The sequence below is a fragment of the Euleptes europaea genome, chromosome 2, assembly GCF_029931775.1.
Source record: "Euleptes europaea isolate rEulEur1 chromosome 2, rEulEur1.hap1, whole genome shotgun sequence".
NCBI classification, from domain to species: Eukaryota; Metazoa; Chordata; class Lepidosauria; order Squamata; family Sphaerodactylidae; genus Euleptes; species Euleptes europaea.
This window is the reverse complement of record NC_079313.1, coordinates 8,232,433-8,249,501: the sequence shown is the minus strand read 5'-3', so window position 1 is coordinate 8,249,501 and position 17,069 is coordinate 8,232,433. Positions and strand designations below refer to the sequence as shown.

General features: G+C 50.2%; 1 protein-coding gene across 9 annotated transcripts in view; it reads right to left on the bottom strand.

The window, feature by feature from the left end:
- The window catches only part of TCF3 (transcription factor 3), a 106,138-nt gene that overhangs the window by 13,946 nt on the left and 75,123 nt on the right, over positions 1–17,069 (bottom strand). For all 9 annotated transcript variants that reach the window (XM_056845312.1, XM_056845314.1, XM_056845316.1 and 6 more), the window contains exons 8-15: positions 15,467–15,569; positions 15,214–15,353; positions 12,694–12,820; positions 7,188–7,246; positions 5,901–5,979; positions 4,162–4,235; positions 2,134–2,325; positions 1,252–1,378 (exon numbers count right to left, since the gene is read on the bottom strand). In XM_056845312.1, the coding sequence (XP_056701290.1) occupies positions 1,252–1,378; positions 2,134–2,325; positions 4,162–4,235; positions 5,901–5,979; positions 7,188–7,246; positions 12,694–12,820; positions 15,214–15,353; positions 15,467–15,569 (901 nt within the window). The remainder of the gene's footprint in view (positions 1–1,251; positions 1,379–2,133; positions 2,326–4,161; positions 4,236–5,900; positions 5,980–7,187; positions 7,247–12,693; positions 12,821–15,213; positions 15,354–15,466; positions 15,570–17,069) is intronic.

The following is a 17,069-nucleotide window of genomic DNA, read 5'->3' as shown; positions in this document are numbered from 1 at the left end:
GGGGATGAGAGAGTTCAGAGAGAACTGTGACTAGCCCAGCAGGCTTCATGTGGAGGGGAATCAAACCTAGGTTCTCCAGATTAGAGTCCGCCACTCATGTGGAGAAGGGAATCAAACCCAGTTCTCCAGATTAGATTTGACCTGGCACCTAAGCCGACAAAGCCGACCCTAAGACCCTGGAGAGCCGCTGCCTTATTATTAATCAGACCCTTGGTCCATCAAAGTCAGTATTGTCTACTCAGACTGGAAGCAGTTCTCCAGGGTCTCAGGCAGGGGTCTTTCACATCACCTACTTACCTGGTCCTTTTAACTGGAGATGCTGCTGCCAGAGACCCTTCCACTGATCGACAGCTGCCTTATACTGAGACAGAACATCGGTCCCTCCACCCCAGCCCATCCTTCTCTTTAATTTCAGCATCAATGCTTTTAGCAGGGGGGCCAAGAATTGAACCTTGGATTGTCAGCACGCAGTTTACGTGCTCCGACAACAATCGTGGGGTTGCCCTCAAAGCAAAAGGCAGATCAAACCCAGGAAGCATCCTCCGACAGAACCAGAACCTTGGCCCATCTCAGTCAGCGTTGTTTACTCTGCCTAGCAGAAGCTCTGACAAACCTGAATCTGCCTTATACTGAATCAGACCCTGGGTCCATCAAAGTCAGTATTGTCTACCCAGACTGGCAGCGGCTCTCCAGGGTCTCAGGCAGAGGTCTTTCCCATCACCTACCTGCCTAGTCCCTTTAACTGGAGATGCCGGGGATTGAACCTTGGACCTTCTGCATGCCAAGCAGATGCTCTACCACTGAGCCACGGCCCGTCCCACCTGAGGTCAGCCCAGCTCAGATCTCACAAAGTCAGGGATGCCTCCTGCACACGGCCCCTCTCCATGACTTTTCAGGGTCTCAGGCAGAGGTCTTTCACATCACCTACTTGCCTGGCCCCTTTAACTGGAGATGCCGGGGATTGAACCTGGGACCTCCTGCATGCCAAGCAGATGCTCTACCACTGAGCCACAGCCCCTCCCCAAACTGTATGAACACATGAAGCTGCCTTATACTGAATCAGACCCTGGGTCCATCAAAGTTAGTATTGTCTACTCTGACTGGCAGCACCTCTCCAAGATCTCAGGCTGAGGAAGGTCGTCGCCAGCTACCTTAAACTGGAGATGCCGGAGGCTTGAACTTGGGACCTTCCGAACGCAAAACAGGTGCTCGACCCCCAAGCCTCCCCACTGTGGCGCGACGCAGCCTTACCACTGAAGGCATCTGACTGTCCTCTGTTGAGGTCGGGGAGCGAGTTGGCCTGGGCTGGGAGAGCAACATGATTGTGAAGTAGACTGGAATTGCTGGAGAGGCTGTCTTCAGGGTGACCTCCTCCGACCTGCAAGTGGAGGACACACAAAAAAAGGCAATTTGCATGGGGCACCTAGATTAGAGTCCGTCGCTGATGTGGAAGAGCGGGGAATCAAACCCAGTTCTCCAGATCAGAGTCCGCCGCTCACGTGGAGGAGCGGGGAATCAAACCCAGTTCTCCAGATCAGAGTCCGCTACGCATGTGGAGGAGCGGGGAATCAAACCCGGTTCTCCAGATTAGAGTCCGCCGCTCATGTGGAGGAGCGGGGAATCAAACCCAGTCCTCCAGATTAGAGTCCGCCGCTCATGTGGAGTAGTGGAAAAACCAACCAGGTTCTCCAGATTAGAGACCACCGCTCCTAACCACTACACCACGCTGTCTCTCAATTTAGAAGGTGTCAAGAAAAGATCGGGTGGAATTTGCAACCCAGAGGGGCCAAGAGACTTAAACTATGGAATGAGAAGCCATGGCTTTGAATCCCACCACAGCAGTTTGGGATGGGCGCATGTGCTGAATTCAGAAGAGGGCGCCCTTTTTCTCCCCTCCCAACTATCACAATTTCATCCCTCCTTCCAAGGAGATCAGAGGGTGCATACCTGGTTCACCCCCCCTTTAAACCTCCCAACAATCCTGTGAGATCAGTTTGGCTGAGAAATTATGACTGGCCTAAGGTCGCCCAGTGAACTTCGCAGTGGAGGGAGGATTTAAACCCAGGTTCCCCCAGCTCTAGCCAAGCACATCATCCCCTTCAATCTCAAGCACACATCCAGTCCCTCACTCACCAAGTTTGAGTGCCGATTGGCGATCGGCAAGACCGAGGCAGGGGGGAACGCTTGGTTGAGCGCCCCCACCGAGGTGCTGTGCCCGGATGCGGAAGCTAGCAAGCCGTGTATGTCCCCGTGGTTGCTCTGGCCCACGGCGTGGCTCCTCAAGACGTGGATTGCTTCATCCAAGTGGTCTTCCATTTTGTTTTGCTTCGGGGGGGGGGGAAAGAAGAAGGGGTGAGATGAAGGAAGCTTTCACACATGCTAAAGAATGCACTTCCGATTCACTTTCAGCGCACTTGGGTGATGGCTGGCGTGCGGACGTTGCAGAATCCGTTCCACACAGTAAAATCCAGTGGCAAAGTGCACTGAAAGTGTATTACTTAGCACGTTTAAACATTGCTGGTCTCCCTCTCATTGCTTTGGGCAAGTTCTCGTCTGACGGCAGACTGATTCATTTTATCGCTTCCCTCGGTTGTTCTTCATCTGAATCCCAGCTGAAGGAACACCACAACGACTGTAGAGAGAAAGGCATAAGAGAGACCTGCAAGGGACTGATGCTTCCTTTCCTAATCCCCACCAGCAAAAGGTCCCTTGAAGTCCCAAAGGGTGCCGAGTTGTTTTCTGTTGCCCCAGAAGGTCGGACCAGAAACTAAATCAAAAGAGTTTCCGTCTAGACATTAGGAATAATTTTCTAACAGTCAGAGCAGTTCCTCAGTGGAACAGGCTTTCTCGGGAGGTGGTGGGCTCTCCTTCCCTGGAGGGTTTTAAGCAGAGGTTAGATAGTGATTCTGTGACCTTAGAATCATAGAGTTGTAAGGGACCACCAGGGTAATCTAGTCCAACCCCCTGCCCAATGCAGGAAATTCACAACTACCTCCACCCCCAGTGACCCCTACTCCAAGCCCAGAAGATGGCCAAGATGACCATGGGCAGATCATAAGAGACAGGGCATCTTGGCCATCTTCTGGGCATGTACGGGTCACTGGGGGCATGTAGGGGAGGCAGTTGTGAATGTCCTGCATTGTGCAGGGGGTTGGACTAGATGACCCTGGTGATCCCTTCCAACTCTATGATTCTGTGATTCTATAGTAGGCGATTGCTGTTGTCCCTTGACAGGCTGGGAAATAATAAAACAGTGTGACCCTAACAAGTCCGTGGCTACGAGGGGATTCCAACCAGGCCAGCCAAGCTCTGCCCAGCTGACATTCACAAAACAGCTGCCAGGAGCAAAGGCAGAGGAGAAAGAGAAGCAGCATGCTAACAAACCAGACTTGGTTCACAGCTAAGATAAGCCATGTTTATTCTTGGCCTCGCGCCTCCTCCTCCCTTCCCTTGCGCTTCAGAAGTCCTCGATTCCGTTCTAGTCAGTTGCGAGGCCAAAACTCAGGTGCCTTAACAAACTGGGGCTTGCTGCTTTCCCTGGGAATTAGGATTCTGAACTAGGATTAAATTGTGGCTAAGAATCCAGCCTCTAATGACTAAACTGAGGCTGTTGTACTTTGGTCACATTATGAGAAGACAAGAGTCACTGGAAAAGACAGTCATGCTTGGAAAAGTTGAAGGCAGCAGGAAAAGAGGAAGACCCAACAAGAGATGGATGGACTCTATAAAGGAAGCCACGCCCCTCCGTTTGCAAGACCTGAGCAAGGCTGTTCATGATAGGACGTTTTGGAGGACATTGATTCATATGGTCGCCATGGGTCGGAAGCGACTTGATGGCACTTAACACGCACACACAAGAATCCAGGTGACTGAAGCAAGAAACAAACCAACTCCAACTTCTTAAGGCATGCAAGTTTAACTTTTGAATGGATTGCTGCTGGCTCAGACCAGGAAGTCTTCAGTAGCAGGAGAGGGTGGGGCTTGAGAATCAACCAGACTTGTCGTTTGGAACAAACTCTTGGCTTGCTTCTGATGAGACTGAGCTGGGAAGTCCTGCAGCTTAAAACATTCTCTCCTCTCCAGGTTTGGGCAAAAAGAAACCATTGCTTACAAACCAGGTTTGCAGAGGTCTGACCCGACGGCAACCTCAGAGCGACTCACCAAAGTATGAAGGGTCCCTTCGTAACTTGGGGATAAGGCACCCTGTCCGCCTGATCGGGGCCACTGCGAAGAACCTGGGTGGAGGGAAAACACACAGAGAGAAAATGAGGTGCCCAGCTCCAGGTAGGAGTGGGGAAACAAATCCAGTTCACCGGATTAGCCTCCGCCGCTCAGGTGGAGGAGTGGGGAATCAAACCCGGTTCTCCAGGTGAGAGTCCACCACTCCAAACCACCACTCTTAACCACACCACCATGCTGGCTCTCTCATTTGCGTCTACAGCAAGTTTCCAATCTTCTGACCCTTCCCTGCAGGAACTAGCTCCAGAGCAAGAAAAAGCACAAGCAAACGAGAACGATGCACCTCTGCCCAGCCTGCTGCCCTCTCTAAGCCTCTGAGGAAGCAACTTTACATTTGCCACACTAACTATTCCCATACATTTTGTGGTTTAATGTTGTTATGCTAACTGTCAAACTGTTGCATGGCCGCGGGCGCCTGTTTTATGTCCCCCCCTGGAGTTCACATCCAGGGCAGGAGCAACTTGTTGCCCTTCATGGAAAACAACGCTCCCTCAACCTTTAGCATTCCTTTAGCATTTAACATTAGGGGAGGGGCTGTGGCTCAGTGGTAGAGCATCTGCTTGGCATGCAGAAGGTCCCAGGTTCAATCCCCAGCATCTCCAGTTAGACTAGGAGAGTAGGTGATGTGAAAGACTTCAGCCTGAGACCCTGCCAGTCTGAATAGACAATACTGACTTTCATGGACCAAGGGTCTGGTTCAGTATAAGGCAGCTTCATGTGTTCATGTGTTCCAGGGTATAGCTAGGGAGGTGTAGAGGACAGACCCAGAGGATCTGTAATATAACTAATACATATACAACATAATACATGTATAACCCTGAAGAAAAAAGAATGGGGTCTTTTATCGAGCCAGATTTTCAATAGGCACAAACTAAAGAGCTCCCCCGCCCTCAATTCAGTTACAATTGAAGAGGCTGAACCAGGACAATCAATACTCCCCCCCACCCCGCAGCATGGCAATTCATAGGCTCTGTTGCAACTCCTCCAGTCAGGCACTAGATGGAGCCATTTTCACATCAAAATCAATCTTAAGGCCTCAGTACTTTAAGACCATCAAAAGGGCCAGATGCTGCACCTGATCTGTGGTCCATCTAGTCCAGCATCCTGTCTCACACAGTGGTCAACCAGAAGAAGAGATGGTTTTTATACCCCCGGTTTTCTCTACCTTGAAGGAGTCTCGCAGCGGCTTACAATCACCACCACAACAGGCACTTTGTGAAGTAGGTGGGGCTGAGAGAGTTCTGAGAGAACTGCGACTGGCCCAGGGTCACCCAGTAGACTTCATGTGGAGGAGTAAGGAATTGAACCCGGTACCATGCTAGTTCCTCTAGAGGGCCAACAACAGGGCATAGAGACGGAAGCCTCCCTCTGATGTTGCCTCCTGGCACTGGGATTCAGAGGTTGACTGCGTCTGAATGTGGAGGTTCCCTTTTGTCACCAGGGCTAGTAGCCACTGACAGACCGATCCTCCACGAATCTGTCTAACCTCCCTTGCAAGCTGTCCATACCTGTGGCCATCGCTACACCTTCTGGCAACAAATTCCATATTTTCATCTCTCACTGAGCAACTAAGTATTTCCTTTTGCCCACCCTTCTTTAGGAAGTCAGCAGAAAGCCTTGCAATGTCCTTTTCTCCCCTCCCCCCAAAATTAATTGCTTACCTGTTATTCCCTGAGGGGAACCCACCGGTGTGGATGGATTCGAAGAGAAATTATTGCTAGAGTGATCTGGGGAGTAAATCTGGAAAAAAGAAGAAGAGTTGGTTTTTATATGCCGACTTTCTCTACCACTTAAGGGAGAATCAAACCGGCTTACAATCACCTTCCCTCCACCCCCCCCACAACAGACACCCTGTGAGGTAGGTGGGGCTGAGAGAGTGTGACTAGCCCAAGGTCACCCAGCTGGCTTCGTGCGTAGGAGTGGGGAAGCAAATCCAGTTCACCAGATTAGCCTCCGCCTCTCATGTGGAGGAGAGCGGAATCAAACCCGGTTCTCCAGATCAGAGTCCACCGCTCCAAACCACCGCTCTTAACCACTATACCATGCTGGATGTGGGGGGTGGGAAGGAAGAGATAGGAGAGGGAGGAAACAAACATTTATTTAACAGGTTTAGATGGGCACATTGGTCATTCTAGAGGCAGTAGGGCTGGTTAAAGCTGTCCTACTTATAAGAAGACATAAGAAGCTCTCTTTTGCAGATTCAGAGAATTGGGTCCCCCTGACCGGCCGTAGGTGTCCAGGGTCTCAGGCAGAGAAAGGTCTTGCCTACGCCTGAGATCCTTTACTTGGAGATGCCGGGGAGTTAAACAAGAACCCCTCCTGCTTTCCATGGGGATGTTCCAATGCTGGGCCCCTCCTGAAAACACTTCTGATCAGGATGAACGGGACTAGTGCCAGGCGAGATGTTTTTTTTAGGGGCAGTCAGGTAGTGTGGCAACATTAGCAAATTTCCATTTTAAGTCAAATGAATAAAATCTCCCCCTGCCCCCCGGGGAGAAATGGTTGTAATTATTCATCATATAGACCAGGGGTGTCAAACACAAGGCCTGAGGGCCGGATCCAGCCCCTTGAGAGATCTTATCTGGCCTGGGAGCCAGCCGAGGCAGCCATACCCCCCCCCCCACTCTTGATCTGGGCTGGCGAGGCACGGCACGGCCCAACCAAGTGACATTTATGTCATATCCGGCCCTCGTAACAATTGAATTCGACAACCCCTGATATAGTCCCCACCCCCAATTCAGAGTACCCTCAGGAAAAAAGCGATATTTAAGCATTAATGGTATGATTTCATGCAATGCTCACCTATGCTGGTGGAGAGAAAGACACACTTCTAACAAACAAACAAACGGCAGGATCTCATACTTCTTGGTGAGTTTTCCTTGTAAGATTCAACAAGGGCAGGCAAGGATCAAACTCCGGATTTTTAGGATTTTGGGGGTGTTACTTACCGAAGCCAATGCTTTTCCGAGAGCATCCCCTGAACTACCGGCGGTGGTTCCTCTGTTACCTGAAGCAGGAAAGCAAAGGGAGAGGAAAGGGAAAGGGTGTCATGAGTTCAGTGGCTATTTAGACCCCATAACCACTCACCCCGCTCTCCAGCTGGATTCTGAGAAAAGAAAACCTTGGCTTCTGTTAAAGGGCAAGTTACTGGTCCGTATGGAAGGAGCATTTCAAGGCGTCCGGCCCATGCCGACTGAAATCGACTGAAATTCTAACAGAGCGGTTCCTCAGTGGAACAGGCTTCCTCAGGAGGTGGTGAGCTCTCCTTCACCAGAGGTTTTTAAGCAGAGGCTAGATGGCCATCTGTCAGCAATGCTGATTCTATGACCGTAGGTGGATCATGAGAGGGAGGGCATTTTGGCCATCTTCTGGGCATGGAGTAGGGGTCACTGGGTGTGTGTGTGTGGTGGGGAGGTAGTTATGAATTTCCTGCATTGTGCAGGGAGTTGGACTAGATGACCCTGGTGGTCCCTTCCAACTCTATGATTCTATTCTATGATTCCATGAAATCTCAAGGGGGTGGAGGAATGTCATTCCATGGCCTGTGCCGCCCTTTCCCTTCCTCGTGATTTGCAGAAGCCAAATCAATTATGCAAATCAAGGGAAATCATGAAAATTTACATCCTTCACCCAGGTCTTCCCAAAGCACGGCGGGAGGGAGGGAGAGGAAGAGAGAGAGGGGGCGGTGGAAATAAATGGATATGTGTGTGAGATTTTCACAATGCGATCCTAAAATCACTTTCCTGGGAGTAAGCCCCACTCGATAAGACTTGAGCCAGGTTCTGAGTAGACACGCATAGGATTTCTCTCTTATACACCCAGAACCTGACGCTGGATCATCTTTGCGAGATAATGATGGAGACAGCCTCTCTTTAATTTTTCCTGGGGCACCCTAGAATATCCATATACCACAAATGGCCAAAAATAAGGGTCAAAGGTGAGCTCTCTCCCCATCTTTTTGGGTAGTCCTTGTTGCTTTAAAACAAACAAACAAAAAAACCCCTCCCTAATCGTTGTCAAATTAATTTCAGGGAAATGGTTTTGTAACAGCATTGCCGCAGGTGCAGAAGGATTAGAGGGTGCCGAGTTTTAGCTTGGCATTGCCGAGGCAAGCCCCCACTGTTTTCTAGCCACTGTCTGACAACGGTTCCTCCCCCCCCCCCCCATGCTGATTCATATGATCTCCCCTTTCTGGATCTCATTTTGCAAGAGCACATCTCAGGGGCGATCAGAAAGATTCTGTTCCCGAATTAGCTATGCCAAGACACATGACTCGGCCATTTCCATAGCCTCCCCCCTGCCAGCGTGGTGTAGAGGTTAAGAGCAGTGGTTTGGAGCAGTGGAGTCTGATCTGGAGAACCGGGTTTGATTCCCCACTCCTCCACATGAGTGACGGAGGCTAATCTGGTGAACTGAATTTGTTTCCCCACTCCTCCACACGAAGCCAGCTGGGTGACCTTGGGCTAGTCACAGCTCTCTCAGCCCCACCAACCTCACAGGGTGTCTGTTGTGGGGAGGGGAAGGGAAGGTGATTGTAAGCCGGTTTGATTCTTCCTTAAGTGGCAGAGAAAGTTGGCATATAAAAACCAACTCCTCCTCCTCCTCTTCTTCTTGCCTTCACACTCCACAAACTAAATTTAAGACAATGTTCAGGCTGCCTTGGGGAGACACAATGGCTGGAATCCCAGGTGTGAGCGTGCTGTTGCCCACGTAAGAGAGTCGCAGGGGGTGAATCCTGCCTCTCTGGCCATCACGAGGAAGACGGGAATTACCGCGCACAGTCCCCAGAAGGCGGCTTAACGCCCAGCGGGTTTGTTTCAGCCTGCGTGTCTCTGACAGCCACTCCCACAAGGATTAACCTACATGCGTGGGGAAAGAAGGGGCGACGCTGAATGCGACGTCCAGAAGTCACCTGAAATGGGTGGGGGAAAGGAAAAGGCTGGCACAGGCGTCCAAAGCTGCCCTGTCGTCTGCACCGCGGCACCCGTTCCCCCAACCGCATACTCAACAGCTGCCATCAGTTCCCTTCCCGGTCCAGCTCCCACTGATTTAAACTGGACAGATGTTTAGACCTCCCCCCCCTCCAAAAAAAAAAGTGCTCACCCTTAAAGATTTATGCCCCGCGATGGTCAGGGTTGTGTGTGTATACTACCAAAGCTGATAATCGTAACGGCTGCATTTAAGTTTCTATTCTTTATCAATGTCAGGAGAGCCCTGCTGGATCAGATCGATGAACCATTTGGTCACACGAACTCATGAAGCTGCCTTCTACTGAACCAGACCCTCGGTCCATCCAAGTCAGCATTGTCTACTCAGACCGGCAGCGGCTCTCCAGGGTCTCAGGCGGAGGTCTTTCACATCACCTACGTGCCTAGTCCCTTTAACTGGAGATGCCGGAGATTGAATCTGGGACCTTCTGCATGCCAAGCAGAGGCTCTACCACTGAGCCACGGCCCCTCCCCTCCAGCATCCTGTTTCCCACACTGGCCAACCAGATGCCCCGCTCCCAACGGTGTACAAGCAGGGCCCAGAGGACAAAGCTTCCCCATCCCCGCCCCCAGGCAACTGGTATTCAGAGGTACGTTACCTCTGAACGTGGAGGTTCTGCTTAGCCATCATGACCTTCTTTGGACCTCTCTTCCCTGAATTTGTTCCCTTTTAAAAGCCCTTGCCGCATCTTGTGAGACTGAATTCCACAAACTAATTGGGCCTTTTGGTCTGCTAACTGCCCGTCCTTTTGTCTGTCCTAAACTTGCTGCCCGCCAGCTTCACTGGGTGGCTCTTGAGTTCTAGTATTATGGGAGGGAGAGAAAAAGTGCTTCCCCCCACCCCCCAGATATCCCATGCTTCATGACAGCACCCTCTGTAGTTTCATGTCTAGCAAAACCACAGCTATGTAAAACACCGACTGTGCAAATTGTGCGTTATTTCTCTTATGTTGTGTAATTACCAATCTATACAGGCTTCGACACCAAACCCTGTCCTTTCCTTGTGTGTTCTCTCTCTCTCTCTCTCACACACACACACACGGTACAAAATCAGGTCTCATGTTCTTAACGCTCCATATCAGCTGCTCCAATCCCACACCACCCATAAAGAAGCATGGCTCAAACAGATCTGTAATTTTCAGCCACTTAACCGGTTAGGGTAGTCGCTCGAAACAAAGGGAGTTACTGCACTTTGTATTCCCAGCAATGTATTAAGAGTTTGAAAATGTTGTAAAAAACATCGCTTTAAAAGGGTTTTTGGATACCACGGCTTATAAATGGTTGGAAGACGTCTTCACAGCTAAAGGGGACAAACAAAGTGCTAACAGTATTTTTTATAACGTTTTCAAACTCTTAATACATCGGTGGGAATACACAGAAAGTGCGAACAGTATTTTTTATAACGTTTTCAAACTCTTAATACATCGGTGGGAATACAAGTGCGGTAACCCCCAAATTCTGTCTAAGCTATTTGACTAAATCTGACAACACCAATCCAAAGGGCTGCAAAACATTACCCCACAAAATTTAACAGGAAAGCAAACAAACAAACAGATGAAGAAGTCCTTTTGAGGGCTATCCCTTATGCTTTATGCCCCCAATTAATCGACCTGGCAGATGATTTTAAAAAAATAAATAAATATTGTTCTCATGCAAATACTTGCAAAAAATTGAAGCTGGTAGGTGCCATTTTAGAAGAGCCCCCCCCACCTTTCCAGCAGGAAACACCCCAATGGTAATACAGTACTCCCTTGTTTCCTCTTCAGAAGTATTGAGCAAACGTATGCAGACTTAATCGACAAATTAAATTGCTTACGAACTATCGGCTGCCATAACTAAGCTCTGTTAAATGGCCGGTGGTCCGAGGCTTAAAGCAGAGCCGTAACCCAAACAATTCCAGTTATCAAAAACACTTTCAACTTCCCTCTGGACCCCTCCAATGGAACCTCCAGCTCCAAGTTCGCCGGCCGACTGTTTAGGGCTACCGTTCCCGATGGGGCCAGGTAATCCTGTGCCACCAGCGGGCGTTTCCACGCTGCTACTCAGCTGGCTGAGCAGCAGACTGGTGGGAAACAAGGAGGGAGGAAACGGTGGCAGTTTCCCAGTGTGCTGATGTCACTCCCCACGCGCCAGCATCCCTGGAGTTCCCTGGCAACGTCCTGATGATACTTCCAGGTGCGCAGGAAATGACTTCGGCACATCGCCGGCAATGCCGTTACATTCCATGCGAGGGCTCACACCACTGGTTAGCCCCTCTGCTGGTTATCAGGCCCTGCCTGGCAACCCCATGATTATTTGATTCCAGGCGCAATCCAACGCACTGCTCATTACCATTAAAGCCCTAAATGGTTTGGGATGGCAGTAACAAAAGGGCCGTCTGGTCCTGTATGGGCTTGCCCCCACCCCACCAGCAAGATCCTCTCTGGAGGTCCCACTCTGACTCCCTCCTCTTTGTGAGGCAAGGCAAGTTGTCACAAGAAGAAGGGCCTTCTCAGTTGTGGCACCCTAAATTGTGAAATACTCTCTTATCAGCTATTTGCATTGTGCTGAGTCTCTTGAGTTTGGTACTTGGTAAAAAGCAGTTGCTTTCCCACGTGTTTTGTTATTGTTCTAGGCTTTTTCCCTCTCTTTCCTCTCGTGTTCTCTTTCCTCTCTTGTTCTAGGCTTTTCCCCTCTCTTTCACTCTCCTCCACATCGAGGGACCAGGGAACTCCAGGGACACTGGCGCATGGGGAGTGACACCAGCACACTGGGAAACTGCCAACATCCTTATCCGATTTTTACAGTCTTGTAAAACGATATGATTTTTTTTGTTGTTTCATCATTTTGCAGTATTTATGGTTTTTCAACCTGTTTTGAAGAAGCTTTTATGCAGAGTTTTCCCAGATTTGAGATTCTGATGGGAATTTCTTATGATTATTTTGAGTATACCATTTGGGCTGCTTATCAGGAACTTACTTGGTTGAGGGGTGTGGGTGGGGAAGAAGAAGAGTTGGTTTTTATACACTGACTTTCTCTACTACTTAAGGAAGAATCAAACCAGCTTACAATCAACTTCCCTTCCCCTCCCCTCAACAGTCACCCTGTGAGGTAGGTGGGACTGAGAGAGCTGTAAGAGAGCTGTGACTAGCCCAAGGTCACCCAGCTGGCTTCATGTGTAGGAGTGGGGAAACAAACCCGGTTCTCTAGATTAGCGTCCACCGCTCATGTGGAGGAGTGGGGAATCAAACCCGGTTCTCCAGATTAGTGTCCACTGCTCATGTGGAGGAGTGGGGAATCAAACCCGGTTCTCCAGATTAAGAGTCCACTGCTCCTACCCACCACTCTTAACCACTACACCATGCTGGGAAGTAAGATACTCAAAATGACACAAATGAAGTCAGACTAATTCTGCAAAATTCTGCAGCCCCTTGATCCTATATCACAGAAAAAACGCATCCTGTCCCCTCCTTTGCCCAATTCTTACCCATCACACTTTCTGTCCCGCCAATTGGAGGGGTGTGGCTGGACACTCCATACTGGGTAGAGGCTGAGGAAAACCCGGAGACAGATGGGAGCCCTCCATTCACTTCTCCTGAATGCATCTGATAGTTCTAGAGGGGGGAAGAAAAAACAGTCCGTTGGAAGCATGATGACAGTATGCTACCTCTGGCAGACAAAGATTCAGAACATTATCTGGGCTTCAGCCAGCCTTTCTTGCTGTTTATTTTAGAATGTAAGAACATAAGAAAGGCCCTGCTGGATCAGACCCAGGCCCATCAAGTCCAGCAGTCTGTTCACACAGCGGCCAACCAGGTGCCTCCAGGAAGCCTGGAGACAAGACGACTGCAGCAGCACCATCCTGCCTGCGTTCCACAGCACCTTATATAACAGGCATGCTCCTCTGATCCTGGAGAGAATAGGTATGCATCATGACTAGTAGCCATTTTGACTAGTAGCCATGGATAGCCCTCTCCTCCATGAACACATCCACTCCGCTCTTAAAGCCTTCCAAGTTGGCAGCCATCACCACAGCCTGGGGCAGGGAGTTCCACAATTTAATGATGCTTTTCTCTGTTTTGAATCTCTCACCCTCCAGCTTCAGCAGATGACCCCGTGTTCTAGTATTATGAGAGAGGGAGGGCGAAATGCTTCTCCCAGTCCACTCTCTCCATTTCTATCCTGCCTTCGTCCCCAATGGGGACTTCAAAGCAGCTGACGTCATTCTCCTGTCCTCCATTTTACCTCACAACAACCTTGTGAGGAAGAATAGCCTGAAAATGTGCAGACGGCCCCAGGTCACCCAGTGAGGTTCCAAGGCAGACTGGTGATTCCAACCTGGGTCTCCCAGATCCCAGCCTGACACTCTGGCCCCTACACCACACTGGCTTTTGCGGGGAGGCTTCTGTTGAACAGTAGCAAACAGCCAGTTCTGGGCATGTGGTATTGACCTGCTCAGTGGTTGCTGCCTGGCCCAGCCATGAAGAGTCTTCCCTCAAAGCCCGAAACAGCCTTCGAAAGGGCCCTCCCTCCTTTTGCTGACAGGAACCAAGTCTGGAAGGCTGACAATACTGCTGTGGTTGCTTAGCAATGCCCAGTGCGGCCATTTTTTTGAGCTTCAGGGGCCACTTCTATCATTTTTTGAAGGGTTCAGCCACATCATTCCCCCCCCCCCCTTGAGATTATTCTCTGGATATGATACAGAAAGCTCCCATGCTCTCTTCCTTCCACGAATGGCGCAGGAAAGAATTATTACAAGGCGCCTTTAGCCGAAATAACTAAGGAACGTCTCTGGCCTCTGGTAGGGAGAATGCTGCAGTTTTACCGTGTTGTATTTTAATTCAAGTTTTCATTTGTGCATGTTTATACTTTGCAGGCTGCCTTGGGCAATGCAGAAAGGTGGGATATAAATATTGAAATTAAATAAGTAAATAAATAAATGAAAATAAGGAAACCACCGAGTCACCTGAGGACCCGGTCTCCTGGCCATGTTGGGTTTCCCCCTGCGCTGGATTCTGCAGAATGCATCCTCCGCCAGTCCTCCAAGCCAGGAGACTAAGGGCAACGGATTAATAGTCAACAGGCAAAAACGTTAACGTTGCTACACTTCCTTCCGAAAGCATCCCACCTGATTCAGGGTTTCTGCCAACACTGATGCACAAGTATAGGATGGGGGAGACTCGTGTGCGAAAAGGATCTTGGGGTCTTAGTAGACCAAACACTGAACATGAGTCAGCAGTGTGATGCGGCAGCTAAAAAGGCAAATGTGATCTTGGGCTGTATCAGCAGAAGTCTAGCATCCAGATCACGCGAAGTGATGGTATCGCTTTACTCTGCTATGGTTAGACCTCTCCTATTGTACTGCGTTCAGTTTTGGGCATCGCAATTTAAGGATGTAGACAAGCTGGAACGTGTCCAGAGGAGGGCAACAAAGATGGTGAGGGGTCTGGAGACCAAGTCCTATGAGGAAAGGCTGAAGGAGCTGAGTATGTTTAGCCTGAAGAGGAGAAGACTGAGAGGTGATATGATAACCATCTTCAAGTACTTGAAAGGCTATCATATAGAGGAGGGTGCCGAGTTGTTTTCTGTTGCCCCAGAAGGTCGGACCAGAACCAACGGGTTGAAATTAAATCAAGAGAGTTTCCCTCTAGACATTAGGAAGAATTTTCTAACAGTTAGTGGTTCCTCAGGGGAACAGGCTTCCTCGGGAGGTGGTAAGCTCTCCTTCCCAGGAGGTTTTTAAGAAGAGGTTAGATGGCCATCTGTTATCAATGCTGATTCCATGACCTTAAGCAGATCATGAGAGGGAGGGAATCTTGGCCATCTTCTGGGCATGGAGTAGGGGTCACTGGGGTGGGTGGGAGGTAGTTGTGAATTTCCTGCATTGTGCAGGGGGTTGGACTAGATGACACTAGTGGTCCCTTCCAACTCTATGATTCTATGATGCATGCCAGAGGACCTCCCCACCCCCCACCCCACACACAAAGTAGAGGAATGCATTCCTTACCATTCGTTCGTGCTGGTGAAGACCACTGAAGTTGCCAGACTGAGGAAGGGGGGAAGAGGAGGCACCCAAAATGGATCCGTAATTGGACTGGCCCATGGTGCCCGAAGAACTCCACAGGTCGGTCGAATTGTGCAGTCCGTCTGGAGAACGAAAGGCCAAATTCCATGGTCACTAAACAAGACTCGGACTCACCCCCCCCCATCGCTGGATGTTAAACCGCAATCGCTTTGGCCCCCTTTACCTGGCTGCCTACCTGGCATGTAGAAGGCTCCAGGGTAAACCGTGCTGGGGGGTTTGGAAGGAGCGTAGCTCGCTGGTTCCCTGCTGTAGTCGTCGCCTGAGTTGGGGGGATACACCTGCAAGAGAAAGAGGAAGCGATTCGAGAACCAAGGCCCGGCATAGGCCCCTGGCCACAAATCCATGCTGCGCTATGCTGCTCCTGAGCCAAAAAAGTCTCACTTGCGCTCACCAAGAGCCCACCCCCCCATAAAACGCCCATTGTGTCTGTCTGTCTGTCTTTCTTTCTCTTCCCTCCCTTCCTTTCTCCCCTCTTCCTTTCTTCCTTTCTTTCCTTCCCTCCCTCCCTTCCCTTCTTTCATCTCTCGCTCTCTCTTTCCTTTCTTTTCCTTTCTCCCCTCCCTTCCTTCCCAATTTCTGGTGCTCATAGCTATGATCTTGTGTTTAAAAGCACATGGGCCACACCCAGTGAAATGTGAGATGCCCAGTGGCTGGAGGCATAGCTTCAGGCCTCTATCCCAAAAGATACATGCAGACATAGTGATTTTGACCTGCACTAACTGTGGAATCTAGCTGCCCCGGATACAGACATTTGAGTTTTGTTTTTTGTTTTTTTAACAGAGTACACACATCTAAGTTTGCAACGGATGGGGGGAAATAGGCTGGTTTAATATCACAGGATTGGGGGAAAGAGGGGGAAATGGAAGAGTGCGCGTGCCCGTGCGCACTCACCCTGCTCAGCCTTGTGCCAAGGCCGGTCATTAGAGAGGAGCAGATGCAAAACAGGGGAGATTTACGCTGGTCTGCAGCACAGGCAATCTGACAACAGCCCGATCTCTACTCGGAAAACCAAACACCAAATTCCTTACACCAAATTCCTTAGAGTCGCAAGCGCGACTCTTCACCCGCCCTTTGAAGCGCTGCTTGCCTAGCTGCAATACTGACCTCGGCCTTCCTACGCTGGTGGCGCTGAAGCGCAGCGGGGAGCGGCGAAACAGCCCCCTCTACTGGCACGCTGCCCAAATTGCAGAGTGTAAAATTTTGGGCAGTGAGGCCTGTGGAGTGGACGGCATGAGAATGACCAGGTCTCCCGAGATCCCGCCTCCAAGGGGGAGTGGCTTGGGGCAAGAGGGTGGAGTCTAATGGTGCATGGAGGAGGAAGGAGATGGGACCTGGGGGGTGAGGGCTGTTCAAAATGCCACTCTGCTTCCTCGATGGTGCTCCACCTACAGCGGCTACTTACCCCACCTTAAACTCAAAGCAACTGCCCCCAGAAGGGCCCATCGGGGCACCAGGAGTAGGGTTGCCAATCGCCAGGTACTAGCTGGAGATCTCCCGCTATTACAACTGATCTCCAGCTGATAGAGATCAGTTTACCTGGTGAAAATGGCCGCTTTGGCCATTGGACTCTATGGCATTGAAGTCCCTCCCCAAACCCCGTCCTCCTCAGCCTCCGCCCCAAAAATCTCCTACCGGTGGCGAAGAGGGACCTGGCAACCCTAACCAGAAGTCAGATGATTAAAAAACAATATTAAATCACGCTAAGCTGTATTTTCGGCACATCCGCCAAGGCGACGAAAGCAAAGCAAAGTCAGACACAGAGGCTCAGTAGGGGCAGC